The sequence below is a fragment of the Leptopilina boulardi genome, unplaced genomic scaffold (genome assembly GCF_019393585.1).
Source record: "Leptopilina boulardi isolate dan_hultmark-lab unplaced genomic scaffold, ZJU_Lbou_2.1 LbouV2_112, whole genome shotgun sequence".
NCBI lineage: Eukaryota > Metazoa > Arthropoda > Insecta > Hymenoptera > Figitidae > Leptopilina > Leptopilina boulardi.
Window position 1 is genome coordinate 551,737 of NW_026137655.1, and position 15,144 is coordinate 566,880.

Consider the following 15,144-nt stretch of genomic DNA (forward strand, 5'->3'; position numbering starts at 1 on the left):
TTTTTTAAATTATTTTCGATGGCTTACAACGGTTATCGTCTTAAATCTGTGTTCTAAGTTAAAAATATACAAATTAGAGACGAATCTATAGATTTAATGCAATCACTTTAATGAAGTACATATGATTCTATTGAAACGCCATTGTATAGAATTATTTTTTCAGAGTACAATGTAAAAGTTGCTTTACAATTCATTTTACGTACAATAGTTAATACGAATGTGCTTTTAACAGTACATTCAAAAATGTTTAATACACTTTTAAAAGTTTATTTATATTGATTATTAAATAATAGTCTAATTATCTATAGTTAAAATTAACAATAAAGTTAAGTGTATTGGATCTTTTAAGTAGTATACTTAGATAAATAAAAATATTGCGCTTAATTTCAACTAGTTAATTATGTACATACAATACACATTGTTCGATTGCCGTTGTGAAGATTAACTTGTTGGTAATTTTTTGTTTTTCTTTTTTTTTGTATTACTATTATTATTATTATTATTTTCACAAAAAACACTTACCAAATTCCAAACTTTCACGCGCGATCTAATAACCCTCCTATCGAATCCAGGAGATTTATTCTTCTAAAACTTTCTATCTGTGATCAACTCCATAAATTTTTTCTGCAAAATACCATTTTATTGAATTAGTTAATATTAGTTTTTACATTAATTAATTAATTTTTTTTTTTTTTGACAAAGTAATTAAAAAATTAATTGTTATTGACTCATTTTTTAAAGACAATAAAAGAATTTTGATATATAAAAGAAAACTTACATCGTTTTTGTCACCTTAGAAGTCGTTGTTAAAGTTGATCGTTTTTTATTACCACGACATTTTTTCACGTAAGCTTCAATAAGTGCGGCAATCTTTTTTGGATTAATTTCACCAGATCTGTTGTGACATATCTGAAATAGAAAACAAAAATTACAAATATTTATAAATTAATATGATATTGATGTTATTATTATTAATATTTAACAATTTACAAATATTTAAAAAATAAATTTTAAATTAAATTAAAAAAAGAAAAATATATTTACCTTCGGCACAGCTTTTCGCATAATATCCTTGTATTCTTCTTTCGTGACATGCTTTTTAGTATAATGTGGTTTCAATACCAGTTTCACTTCCTCTACAACTCTTTCCTGTCGATTGAGCTTCTTCAAGAACTGTAAAATTATTCCAATATAATTCACGCATTCAACCACTATAGAAAATTATATTTTAATAAAAAAAGAACAAATAAAATAAGGACAATAAAAAAAATTAAAATAAAAACCATACTAATATAAGAAAAAATGTCAGATAAAGAAGAATTAATTTTAAAAAATACAAAATAAAGAAAATATTGGAATAAAGAAACTGAAAAATATATAAAAAATTAAAAAGCAAGTAAATTCTTTTCAACGAACCTTGTCCTTGACTTGCATTTCCACTGCAGAACTTGGTAGATCATCCAAAATTTGCAATTGATTTTCATCCATGCGAACGCCAACTTTGGGATTGGTACCTAAAAAAAATGAATGAAAAGTATAAGTAATAAAAACATATCAATATGTATAATAAAACTATTTAAGCAGCAAAATATAAAAAAAGTAATGATAAAAGTAATAAAAAATAATATTAGTAAGTTTTTGTTTGAGAAAATACCTTTAAAAAAAAAATTATTAAAAAAAAAGTAAATTAATTAAAAATTAAAAAACTGAAAATAAGAAGCGTTCTTACCAAGCGTGACTGGGTACACACTTTTTTTTCTCTTATCCTTCTTGACTTTGACTTTTGGTGCATTTCGTGCATTAACTGGCGACGCTCCAAATAAAATATCAAAGGCATCTTTTTTAGGATCCTTATTTGATTTGGATTTGGATTTTTCTGGTGGAGGAGTATTATAAGGACTAGGGGGATCAAACATTCCGTCGCTGATACTAGAACCAGGTGAATATGGCGATGACATATCAATAACATCATTAACCATTTCCGTATCATTGCCATTTTGTCCCAATGCATTAGTTTTATTTGTTGGCTTTGATGCACGAAGAGCTGTTGTCTTTATTGAATTAGTAAACAAATTTGGTAATTGTGGTCTTTCAAGGGGTCGTTGTTTTATTTGATTACTTGGCGAAATGCGATTTGTCTGAAAATTTACAATATATTTTTTAATTATTTTATGCCTCATATGATTGAATTTCAATTTAAGTTAACCATTTCAATTTTTGTTTTAATTTAAATTTAATTGTTTTAGAAATTATTTATCATATAAATTAAATAATTAAGAACTTTTTTTTCATTTCATTATTCGAAGTGGTTAACTTTGAAAATCTCATTTACATTTAAGAAAAAAAAATCAGATAAAACAATCAATAAAAAGTCATTTATCGTCAGATACGAAAATGTGGATTAACTTTAGATTTGATTGTTTATCCAATTTTTCGTTTAACAATCACACGTACCTGAGCAAGATTCCTTTGTGTCGTTGCAGGAGCATTTGTATTAAATATATTGCTTCGCTGCACAGCAGCAGCAACTGTTGCAAGAACTGGATTAATTGTTGGGAAAGTAGTAACAGTTGATTGAGCATTTTGTAAATTCTGTTGATTTTTCGTTGGACTACTCTCACTTACACTGACATTATCAGTTTGACTATCATTTGCCGGCGATGTATCTCTCTTTGGTGACGATGCTCTCTTAATCGTGACCATTGAAATGATTTTTGGTTTTTCCGCCTGTTTATCAGACACCTGTTTTTCTTGATCTTGATTTTCACTTGATGTCAATGGAGTATCATTGGAATCATGCTTCCTTGGTGAAGTGCGTTGATTACGTTCATCATTGAGAGGTGTTGCCTCTTGACTTTGAACAGGTGTTGGTGATCGTGATTTAGTTGGATCAAATGGATCATAAGCGTCCGGAGATGTCGGTGGTGATGATGGAGGTTCAGGTGGTGTATTGGGACCGATTTTCAATCGTAATTCCAATTCTTCCTGAGCTCTTAATTCTAATTCCTCATCAACTCGCTCGTCAATCTCTTCCTCCTCCTCTTCTTCTTCCTCTTCCTCTTCTTCTTCTTCTTCTTCCATTAGAGGATTCATCATTGATGGCCTCAAGTTATTTGCCTGTTTATTAATGGAGAATTTCACTTGAGGCTCGGGAGGTGTTTTCGGCCCTTGTGATACAAATTGATCACGTGAGGGTGTTGTTTGAGAAGACTGATGTGGTTCCATTGCTATTAGAGCTTGAGCTTGTTTTTCGTCATCGTCACTTAAAACAATTACATCTCGAGGTGATGGTGTTTGTTCTCTGAATGGTGATTGATCTAAATCAATAACGGCAACTGGTTTTTTTGTAGCGGCAATTTCGGCGGCTTTTGATTTTTTCTTTTTGTCTTTCTTTGCCTTGGGGGATTTTGCACGTTTTTCTTTGACTTTATCTTTTTTTGTTTTCTTTGCCGGTTCAATTTGTAATGGTTCACGACGTCGACGTTTTGTTGGTGGCATCAGTGGTATTGTTTCCATTGGTAATTCCTCGGTTTGTATTTGATTACCCTCATTGTCTTTATTGAAACATACACTGACGAGAATATTATCACCGCTGGCAAATACTTCTTTTAATGGTGGTGGGGTTCTCATTCGTTTTCCTTTTTTTCGTTTTTCAACATCCTTGGGCTTTCGACGTTCTTTCTTTTTTTCTTTCTTCTTTTTCTTGATTGCTTCCTTATTGGTGAGAATAACGGTCAAATTCTTTGGTGGTACTGTCACGTTTTCGAGACCATGTGGCGGTGTCCATCCACGTCCTGCTAGATCATTGACACGCTCGGGAGTTTTTGATCTTGAGGCTGACAATGATGGAGTCCATTGGGCACTCCATGATTCACGATCTTCACGTTGTCGGAAATGTTGTTCGCGATTTATCAATTTTTCGCTCATTTCCCAATTACGATTGCGATCCCTCTGCTGGGGTGATAATGATCTTGCGGGTGATCTTGATCTGGTTCTACTTATTGGTTTTCTGTTCATGTGTTTCTTGTCACGGGATTTTGAATTTCTTTTTCCGCTTCTTGTTCTTGATCTCTTGCGTAATCGGGAACGACTTCGTGACTTGTGTTTCTTTTTATCTTTTCTTCTATCACGGGACTTTGATCTTGTGCGGGATCTACGTTTTCGGGATGGTGATCTCTTACGACGATCACGAGGACGAGGTGTTAAGGATCTTCTTCTTCTTGATAGGGATCTTGATTTTCGTTTTCTCGATATGGAACCTCTTCTTGGTGATTTGCGTCTTCTTGGTGATAGAGATCTTCCTCTTGAATAGGATCTTCCTCGGGAAATTCTTCCAAGATCTCGATCTCTTGTCCATGATCGACGTTTGGATCGTGATCTTGATTTGGAACGAAGTCGTGAATAGGATCGACTTCTACGTACTTTTGAGAGACTTCTACGAGCTCGTGAATGACTTCGACTTCTTGATTTGCTTCTTGTTAAACTGTGAGACAATTCACGAATATCTCTTCCATATTCATCTTTTCTAGAACGTGGTTTTTCGGAAACAATTTTTCTCACGTCATATCTTGGTAATTCTTTGCGTTTCTCTTTTTTCTTAACAGTTTCCTTTTTCTTCTTTTTATCTTTGTCTTTATCCTTCTCTCTGGATCGTGATCGTCGATCCTTCTCACGATAATTTCGATCCTTTGTATTCTTAGTCATTTTTTTCCAAGAGAAATTTTCTGATGATATATTTTCTTTATTCTTCTCTGTCTCTTTGCTTCTCTCTTTTTTATCCTTTTTCTTTTTCCTCTTGGCATCGTCATCATCATCATCACCTTTGTTTTCCTTGGCACGATCTTTTCGTGCGAGTCTTCCTTCATCGGGTATTTCACCTTCTTCCATTTCCTTCTCCTTTCTCAATGACAGCAATGTTAATTCATCTTCAAAATTCATTGCCTCATCGGTTTCGGAAATTGCTTCAGTTCCAAGTCCAGCGTAAGCTGGTGGTGTTCGACAACGATCAAGATCATCGTTTTTATCTCTTGTCGGTGTTATTGGCTCAAGACCACTTTCATCGAATGGTGATACGGATTTTTGTCGTTTTTCCTTTAAGGGTAATTCATCTTTGCATGGTGTATATCCACCATCGGAATCCCACATTTCTTGCTCTGGAGCATCTCTTTCAGAGGCACCTTCTTTCTCAAGTGGAAAATCATCACAATCGGTTGGCAATTTATCTGGTAATTCTGTTTCATCTTTCTCTTGATCTTCCTCGTTGGTTAATAAATTATCAGGTCTTGGTTCAACAATTTCACAATCATCATTTTGCGATGATTGTATTGTATCGGCAATTGAAATAACAGTATCGGGACTTCGAGCAATATCCATTTTATCATCATTATCATCTTTTTTTCCTAATTTCTCGTTATCATCAATTTCCTTTCTCTCGGGAGTTCTTCCTTCATCACTATCACTTTCCACTTGTTTTCGATCCTTTAACTCAGGGGTTCTTCTATCAGATTCATTGTCTTCTTTTGGACTATAAACTACTGGTACTGCAACATCGGGACTATAAAGTGTCATCATTCCACTACCTTTTGGACTGTAACTTTCTTCTGAATCAATTTTTTGTGTTGAAAGCTCCGATTCATCGGGTTGTATATCCGTTTGATTATCTGAATTATCAATAATTTGCGTTGGCAATTCTGATAAATCGATTTCTTCATTTAAAAGTTGTGTTGGACAATCACTGATATCTTCTTTCGTTGAATCCAATGTTTGTGTTTGTAATTCGGATATATCTTCAATTTTTTGTGTTTCCAATTCGGAAATATCGTGCTTTTGTGTTTGAAGCTCTGAAATATCTTCAGCGGGTGATTCAGAGAATTTTTGTGTCGGTAGTTGTGAATCACATTCTTCTGATTCTGTATCATCAATGTGAATTTTTTGTGTTGGAAGTTCTGACTCATCGATTGCATCTACTTTATTGTCAAGATCTTTTGTTTCCGAATTATCAGAATCAATTTCCATATTATTATCAGAATCCTTTTGTTTTGTTTTCTTCTTTTTCTCCTTACAATTCGAATCATCTTTCTCCTGTTCAATGGAACTTTCCATTTCCTTATCCATCTCGTCATATAAATTACCAAATTTATTATTTAATTTCAATGTATTTATTTTGAATGTGATTTTTCCTCTTGAATCATTTGATGATATTTTCTTTGGTGGAATTTTACTTATTGTTTGCCTCTCTTTGCGTAGTGCTTCAATGTAGGGTGTTGGTGGTTCGGGAATGTCGGCTAAATCACAAGTTTGAACATCGCCAAGAATAATATCTTCATCTTCGGGTAAATCAGGCATTTCTGGTGGTAATGGTGGGGGTTCAAGGGGACCAATTTGTGATGATAATTCTTGTTCGGTGTGACGGGCAACGTCCATTGTTTCTGATGAATAAATCGAAAAGTTTGGACAATCTGCTTGTGAATCATCGTCCTCTTCATCGTCATCATAGGCTGTTAATCGAATTGCCGATTTTATTGGTGGTGCAGTGAAATCATCGTCGACATTGAGAATATTTAAGCCAGCAAAACTTTCGAGTGACGGTGGTGGTTCTAAGGGTGGTGGATCTTTGGGAGAGGGAATTTTATCAATGTCAATGTTACTCGTACGTTTATTACTATCATTACTGTCACTTTCCTCGTCATTAAATGGATCGTATTTATCGTCAGTTTTCTCGTTCTTTGGAGCATCATCTTTTGGCGTGTCATCGATAATCAATTCCTGATCACTGTCATTGTCTTTTTCACTTTTAGAATTCTCATCGAAATCCAATAAACCGGATGGTGGTTCTGGAGGTGGAAGAAGAGTATTTGGATTATTGGGACTGTCGTGTGATTGACTTTCGCTTTCCACGTTTTTGCTTGGTCCAACCATATCACTATAAATATCTAATTCTTCATCGTTTGTTTTATTCGGTTGTGATTCAGCTGATTCCGAAGGCAATATTGGTTCAAAAGGTATGTCCGTTTGTTGGCTTGGTGTTTCGGTAAATTCTTCCTCGCTAACAGGTGGAGGTGGTACATTATTTGGTGGAATTGGCATTCTCAATTGAGCAGGGGGACCAGGTGGAATTAAGGGACGAATTAAAGGTGGTGGTCCTCTTGTGAAATTGTCAGAAAATGGAAATGGTGGTCTCTCATTGCCACCTTCATTAAATGGTAATCTTTCTGGCATTGAATAACGATTTCTCTCGTTGCGAAAATGTTGAGGATTACGATTGCGAAATGGTGGAGTACCAAAATGTCCTGGTGGACGAACTTGGAAATTTGTGTTAAAATTTTCTGTTGGACCACCACGATTATTAAAGTCATCTCTCATGCCACCACCGCCGCCACCACCTCCGTAACTACGTCTTCCACCACCTGAATAAGAATCACGTCCACTGTAACCCTGACCACCATGACTTTGACGATTATTTTCCCTGTATCCACCACGGAAATTTCCTCGATTTCCACCACCACGTGGACTATTATACATTGGTGCTTGTGTTATATCATTTGAATTTACATTCGACAAATCCAAAGGCTGATCTTTACCGGGTAATTTATCAGGTGTATTTGATTCTTTCTTCTTAATCGGACTATCATTGTTATTGATACTGCAACTATTTTCCCCTTCATTATTGAGAACTCGTAATGAGCCATCGTTTTTAACAGAGATTTGACTTTTTTGATTATGCCAAATTTCTTGACTTTTGAGAATACTGTCGAGTAAATTTGAACTTCCAGTATCTTCCATGTTGACTGTTGGATTGATAATTCCTTTGAGTGCCATTCGTCGTCTGATTGTTGAAATATTCCTTCGTGGTCGTGCGACAATTGCTGGACCCTGACCAAATGTGCTATCGTTTTCATCTTCGGACCTAATTGGAAACAAATACATATTCATGCCACTGAAATGCATGTACAATTTTCCTAATTCACATTTAACAATATATCTTTTAACAAAACCTTTTCTTTTTAGACGAAAAAAAAGACAAAGTCTTGTTAAAGATTTCTTTATATTCGAAACTATTTTTCGCAGATAAATTGTTGCTTTTTGAACAAAAAAAAAAAAAGTAATATACTTTATTCGCGACAGTTTTTGATTAAAAATTTGAAGATAAATTTATTTTTTATTTATTTTAATTTACTGTTTACAAAAAAAAAATTACAATTTAATTATCAATATTAAATTTTCGAAATTTAAAGAAAAATATGATTATTTCTATTATTTTTATTAATAAAATTTTGAATTTTAATAAAAATAACAAACGTTTTCTCATAGAGGAAGTATAAGAAACTGTCACGAGTAAGTGTGCAACAATTTTTCGAGGAAAAAATTTTCATTCTCGAACATAAAGAATTAGTGTAATTTTTTAAAGAAACAACTTATAATTAAAATATAAACTGATACAATTCAGAACAATGTGTATTGTGTGCAATTTGATTTGGGAATTAAAAATAATTACTAAAAGATCCATTTATCTCAGCCGTTATTTAGGATGAGTGTGGTTGAATAACGCATTTTTATAAAAATTTAGATTTCTTCGTCAGTGACGTCATTTTTTTTTATACCTGCCTAAATAAATTTTTTATATTCTTCTATAATTATTATTATATTAATGTACGATAATTAATCAGATTACGATTTAACTGATCAACCTAAACTATCGTAAATTAAATAATAGAGAAAAATTTATTTATTTTCTAAATATTTGCCTATTTCTATTTCACTGAATGAAATTTTGGAAATGCAGATTTTATTCATAATTATTTTCCATTTTAATTTGAGTTTCTAATTTCATAAAAAGACTTTTTTTTAAATATCATGTCTTTTAAAAACACAATCGAAATATATTTTGAAAATTTATCATTAATCGATTTTTTGTCTGATTAAACTTTTTAATTAATTGAAACATTATCGTTTAATTTCGGTTTTTTTTCAAGAAATTGCGATAATGTAGTTGCCTAATAATTAAAAAAGAAACAATACTATTTTGCTTCAAATGTTTAATGAGCCCATAGAAAGCCCACGAAAAGTTTGCTTTAATTTTATTTTCTTTAAACTTTTGTTTTTAATATTGGTGCAATAATTTTTGCTTTTTTTAAATTATTTAAATTATAAGCGAAAGAACTTAAAAAAAAAATGATGCCCTTATCATCTTATTTGATTGTCTGGAAAAGTTACATTATTATTAATTAACAAATATTCACTTACCCAGGACTAAGGAGAGAGTCTAAGGTGAGCCCACTTCCAAAAATGTTTAATTGTGGTATGCCAGCTCTGTATCTTTCTGATGAAATCATGGAGCCAGTTTCATTTACTTCAGAAGCGTTTCTATTTATTTTTGCCTTTAAAAGAGGCATTCCTTTATTTTGTCTTTTCGCGTTAACTACCGATAACACTGTTCGTGCCCGACGTTTATTTTTCCTTCTCCGTCTTCCCTGAAAGAAAAAAAAAATTTACATTTATTACTAAAAAGTCTTGTACAATTTTAATTTAGATCTATTCATTACTTTGTGCATCTATTTATATTTTTAAAGTTTTTAACACATTTTATGCATTTAATACAATAAATAAATTTTATTTATTAAGTATAACTGAAAAATATTTACTTTTTACAATAAAAATTGAATTGTATACCTTAACCTTGTTTCGTTATTATACCTTTTAACCATTTCCGATTTGTGTTTACCTTTTCAAGATACTTTGTGCATAATCCAAATACAATTGATATTCAAACATTTTCATTTAAAATTTTATTAAAGGAAATTTACTTTTTTCTATTCATTTGCAAAATAAAGTCTTCTCATTAGGTATGGTAAAATAAATAAATGTATAATTTAAAAAAAAAAAATAAGCGAATGTAAATTTCTAAAATAAAAATCAGAAAATTCGTTCTAATTTTGTTAGTTCTTTCAGTTTTGTTTTTCTTCATATACTTATTAATGATCAAATAGAATTCTAATATTAAAATTTTCTTTTACTTATAAATATTGTTCGAAACAAAGATTTGTCAATTTTTTGAAATTCAAGCCAATCTTATTTCAAAACATGAAAATGAAAAATGCTTATTACGTTAATAAATAATGTAAATAAAAAAAATTGTGAGTTTTAAATAGACAAAAAAAAAAAAAATACATGCATTTATCACAAAAAAAGTAACTACAAAAAAAAGCCAAGTGCGTTCATTAAGAAAATCATTTATTCACAATTTAAAAAAATGATTGATACATGAGACGAAAATAATAAGAAACACACTATAAAAATAATCACAAAATGAGTTTTTGTTTCATAAATTAATAAAAAATGAGTATTAATTCACTATTTAATTATTAATTAGTCTATAGGAAGAACATGTAATTTCATCTAATGAAACTTGAACGCTTGGCATTTTGTTATTGTTTTTTTTTGTTCGGAAATGAAGAAGAATTTTTGATTTATTTTTTGACACTAATGTTAGTGACGATGAAGACATTAATGTACCTTGCGTTTCTTGGTTTTTCTTTTTCTGCTTGTTGATGTTGTGGTTTCCTTGACTTTCACATAAGTAACAAATTCCTCTTCCTCACCTTCATCGTTTATTTCGGTAATTCGCACTTCACGTAATATTGTATTATTTCGTTTTTTAGTTTTGCTCTTACTTGTTTTACTTTTTTTTGTTGTTGCACGACGTGTTGTTTTTGTACGTCCACTTGATGTGGATGGCGCGTTAATATCGGGTGAACGACTACGACTATTTTCGCCAATCGATTCAATTCCGGACGACGTCGATGGTTGATCCGGATCAAAGAGACGTCGACGTTCGCGTGCCCGTGTTTCACGTGATAAATTACGACGACCCGCGCGAATATTTGCACGAACACGTTCAGTTTGACGTGTACGCGGAATAATACGCGGACTAAACGTGTTCTGAATTTGATGTCGACCACGTGTACGACCGTACGAAAGACCGAGACGACGAGCTTCTTCTATTAAATCCGGAACCTCATCGAGATCAATGTCAATCTGTAATGAAAATGAAAGAACATTATTACAATTTTTCAAAATTTTAAATTAATAAATGTAACGTCCAATCAGCCGAAAGTTTTGAACATTCATATGAACGAAATATTTTTTTCAATCTATAAATTATTAAAAATTATGATGACCATGTAAAATAAAACAGTAAATTAAACAATTATTAACATCTTTTTAGATATTTTAAACAATATTTTGTAATAAAATACGTACTAAAAGAAGTTGCAAAAAAAATTTCGTTCATATGAATGTTCAAAACTTTTGGCTCATAACGTCCAATAAAACATTTTACAAATAAGAGTCATGTTTCTTTAATTTTACAAAATGTGTTAACCAATTTTTCTTCATTGAAAACAATTTCCTAAATAAACCAAAAGAAAAAAAAAATGTTACCATGTTTTCATGAACTCTAGGCCCAACTACACTCTCTATTGCCGAAAAACGCATGAAATTACGTAAGTCATGTCGAGATATCTGAAATTACATACTATCAATTCCCTTCCATAAATCCCGGAGGATTTATCGACATTTCAATAATTAAGGTTTGAACGTTAAGTTACTAATTAATTTTATCCCCGAAGTACAGGATTTAAAAATAGAAAATTTTATTATAAAAATCTAATAATTTGGATCTTTAATTGGTACGCAAGTAATTCTAAAGATCATTATTTTTAAATACAGAAAATAATTTTTTGATTTTAAAATAAAAAAAATAAATGAAAAATATATACTTACAGCTTCAGCATCATTTTGCATATTTTGTGAGCAGTCTGAACAGAACCATTCGTCTAAGGGAACTTGGAACAATTGAGGTTGTAGACACTCCATGTGATATCCTAAATCACAGCCATCGCACAACAACATCCGATCTTCTCGATCACAATCGCCACAAATTTCACAGAAAGTTGGATCTTCTTGAATTGTATCCTCAAGTGGTTGTTTCACTTCAATAGGAATGTGCCTCAAAATCTAAAAAAAAAACATAATATTTTAAACTAAACTTAAAAGAAATTAATTTTTTCATATTGATTTTTTCTTCATAAATTTATAATTTCTATTTAAATTTTAGATGAAAATTAATAACCTTTCCAGTGTGTGATTTGACATTAATAACGGTGAATGTTTGTCGATCCACTGGACAAGTATTGATATTTTTACTCCATTCTAAAATGCATTCAAGACAGAAGCAATGTTCGCACGATGATGGAGTTGCAATTTCTTGTTTTCTAAATGGCAGTAAACAAATTGGACATTTCTCAGATTGTCCATCGCTATTGTCAGATTCAAATCCAGCGCCGGATGTTGATTCATTTTCACCATCATTAATTTTCTTCATCTTTTTCTCGTCCTTTGCATTTGACGATGGTACATCATTATCTGATTCGTTTATACTGTCCCAGTCAGATTGCCATTCTGAACCGGTATCACTATCGTCTGATGAGGAAAATTAACGAATTATTAAATTGATTCAATATAATTGTAGAAAAAGAAAATAGTCAATACTTACTGAAATTAGGACCAGTAATTTCAGTGTCACTACTTCCACAACTGGTTTCACTTTCGCTAACTAATCGCTGTAAAATAGTATTTTTTTCAGATTGTTGGTCACTGATATAAAAATATTAATATATTCTTTTTTTTTTATAAACAATACATACGTGGATTTTTCTTTTGTTGCTTACTGGTTTTTGCACATCACTATCTTCATCACTGCCTTCTCCATCACTGACAACTCGTTGCTGTTGATTTAAAAAACATAATTTATTTTTTATTAACAATTTTTTTGATTTTTATTATTCATTCTCTATTATTATTATTACTCACAATAATTTTTGATTTATTGTAATTGAAAATAAAAAGAACTCAATGATTTACAAATTTTTGATTAAATGACACAAAAATATCCTATACATACGTGAGTCTTCCTTTTGCGATGATTTCGAATAATTATTGAGTCCTCGCTGCTATCACTATCACATATAATCAATCTACGGGATTTGGATGTTTTTTGAATCCTCTCGCCATCACTTGACATTTTGAAACTTTGAAATGAATTTACATTCACTTCATATCTTCAAGTTCAACTGTGTACAGAAGGCAATAATTTCGTTAAAATATGTTACAGGAACATTAAACATTAACAATTTATTAAATATTACTATTATTATCAAGAGTAAAATTATTTATAAGTCGTTAGAGCGAAAATACTTGAGGTGAACGAAATGATTCCCCCTTTTTTTGCTATAATACATTTAAAATTAAAAATACATAATTAAATTCAATTAGATATTTTAAATATCAAATATTTGACATTAAAAATATACAATAACAATACATTGTTATTAAATATATATAAGTAATAAAATTCTTTACTGCTTTTTGGTTACACAGAACCTGAACCTTTACGATTTCTTGCCCACGAAAAAAAAATCAATACTTTCTATATACAAGCGATTTTTCCTGTAGAAACCGTTAGCAGTTTCAGCTGTTTAACTTGCATCTGCACGTATTTTTAAATCAAAATATGAACAAATTCTAACTAAAATACAAGTTTCATACGATTACAAATACGACTTCTCAGAATAATACATACATACATACATTTTTTTTTCTCAAAAAGAAATGTATAGTTAACAAATATAAAATTGAAAGAACAAGAAATTTAATTTCTACTTATATTAAAATAACTGTATTTATTTAGTGAAAAAGAAATAGATCTCTAATGAGTAGAAGCTGATAATTAAGCATCAACTTATTTATCATCAGCAAACATTGAGTTTTGAAATTGACATTTTTAAAAGATACAAAAATAATTCATAATGAAAATATATAAATTTAGGATTTTTAAATAAATTTGACAAATGAAGTACGTAGACAATTTTATAACCGACCTCGATCAAAAGGTATTCGATCACTCACAAATCATTGATTACACAGGTAATACTTGTATTGAACCAAATAGCATAAAACACACTCTTAATTAATTTCCATATCCAAAAACATGCATCTAAATATTTCTTTTTCAATATTTCATTTTTATAAGGAAATTAACAGCTTCTTTTGACACAGAGATCGCACCCATAAACGTCGCTTTAACAATTTTATTCCAACTCACTTTCAAACGTCAAGGTGCGTTATACTAAAAATTACTTTTAATTAAGAATCAAAATGTTTTATTCTAACATTCAGCACTAATAATCACAACCAAGGGTATCAACTTTAATTTCGACAGATTCTTTTCCTTAAGGATGTTAAACAGAGGGAAATACTCTTGTCAGAAGAGGTAAAGAAATACCACCATTTTGCACTCTTCTCCAACACTTTAATACCCGTTCAATTATCATTATCAAAATGAATTTATTTAAAAGAATATTACCTACTGAGATTAAAATCCGATGAGCGTTAATAAACTTTACAAATATTGACAATTCACAGTACGCTTCTATCAGAATTTTACGACATCTTGGCTTAAGACGCCGTGGACATTTGCGACGTTGCGCTATTTCTCATTCAAGATGGCTTCTTAGTCACAGAAATATATATATGGAAAATTTAGTATTAAATTCGCTGTTTGAATAAGAATTAGGAAGCTTTTGTGTTTTAATTTCAAACAATTATAGACTAATTAAAACTATATAATTTAAAAATACTTTTAAAATAGCGAATCTATTCACCAAATTTTTAAAATTAAATTACACAAAAATTTACACTATCGACATGCAGATGTTAAGATGCATGAATTGCTCACTAGCGCACTCTTTATGCAAAAATCGTAACAAAAATAGTAATTGTAACTTATAATTAATTATTTAATTAAAATGTTTAAAAATATTCAATTTTAATTAATTCACAGAAATTTTAATAAGACGTTAAATAAAAATATATATCACATTTTTTATAAGAAAATTATATTTGATTTTAATTTATTATTTTATTTTTGAAAATTTCTACTATTTCCGGATTTCCGGAATGTGGCGCCACTTCCATATACCGTGAGCGCAAAATTTTAAAAGTAGAGTCTATCATAAAGAAATGTTTATTTAGAAATAAATTTTTTTATGGCTAATTTAATTAACTTTTATTAGAAAATTTCTAATA

General features: G+C 30.6%; 1 protein-coding gene across 4 annotated transcripts; it reads right to left on the bottom strand.

Annotated features, from left to right (window-relative positions):
* Positions 1-88: 88 nt before the first annotated feature.
* Positions 89-14,794, bottom strand: LOC127278468 (serine/arginine repetitive matrix protein 2). 4 transcript variants are annotated; one of them, XM_051300211.1, is made up of 15 exons: positions 14,423-14,794; positions 12,962-13,130; positions 12,705-12,785; positions 12,554-12,620; positions 12,131-12,480; positions 11,782-12,015; positions 11,440-11,520; positions 10,513-11,034; positions 9,244-9,470; positions 2,455-7,906; positions 1,751-2,138; positions 1,417-1,514; positions 1,045-1,173; positions 779-909; positions 89-624 (listed from the first exon to the last, which is right to left on the bottom strand). In XM_051300211.1, the coding sequence occupies exons 2-15, from the start codon at positions 13,079-13,081 to the stop codon at positions 606-608; spliced, it is 7,899 nt and encodes a 2,632-aa protein (XP_051156168.1). In that variant the 5' UTR covers positions 13,082-13,130; positions 14,423-14,794; the 3' UTR covers positions 89-605. The 4 variants fall into 4 exon arrangements, with proteins under 4 accessions (XP_051156168.1, XP_051156163.1, XP_051156183.1 ...); XM_051300206.1 differs by having other exon boundaries at positions 1,730-2,138; XM_051300226.1 differs by lacking the exon at positions 11,440-11,520.
* Positions 14,795-15,144: the final 350 nt, after the last annotated feature.

Bases quoted from the DNA above. Each gene is read 5' to 3' on its own strand.
- LOC127278468 (XM_051300206.1), bottom strand. From the start codon at position 13,081: ATGTCAAGTGATGGCGAGAGGATTCAAAAAACATCCAAATCCCGTAGA. The intron at 7,907-9,243 runs GTAAGTGAATAT...GTTTCCAATTAG, and splicing joins GACTCTCTCCTTAGTCCTGG to GTCCGAAGATGAAAACGATA. The intron at 1,174-1,416 runs GTTCGTTGAAAA...ATAATTTTACAG, and splicing joins AAATGCAAGTCAAGGACAAG to TTCTTGAAGAAGCTCAATCG.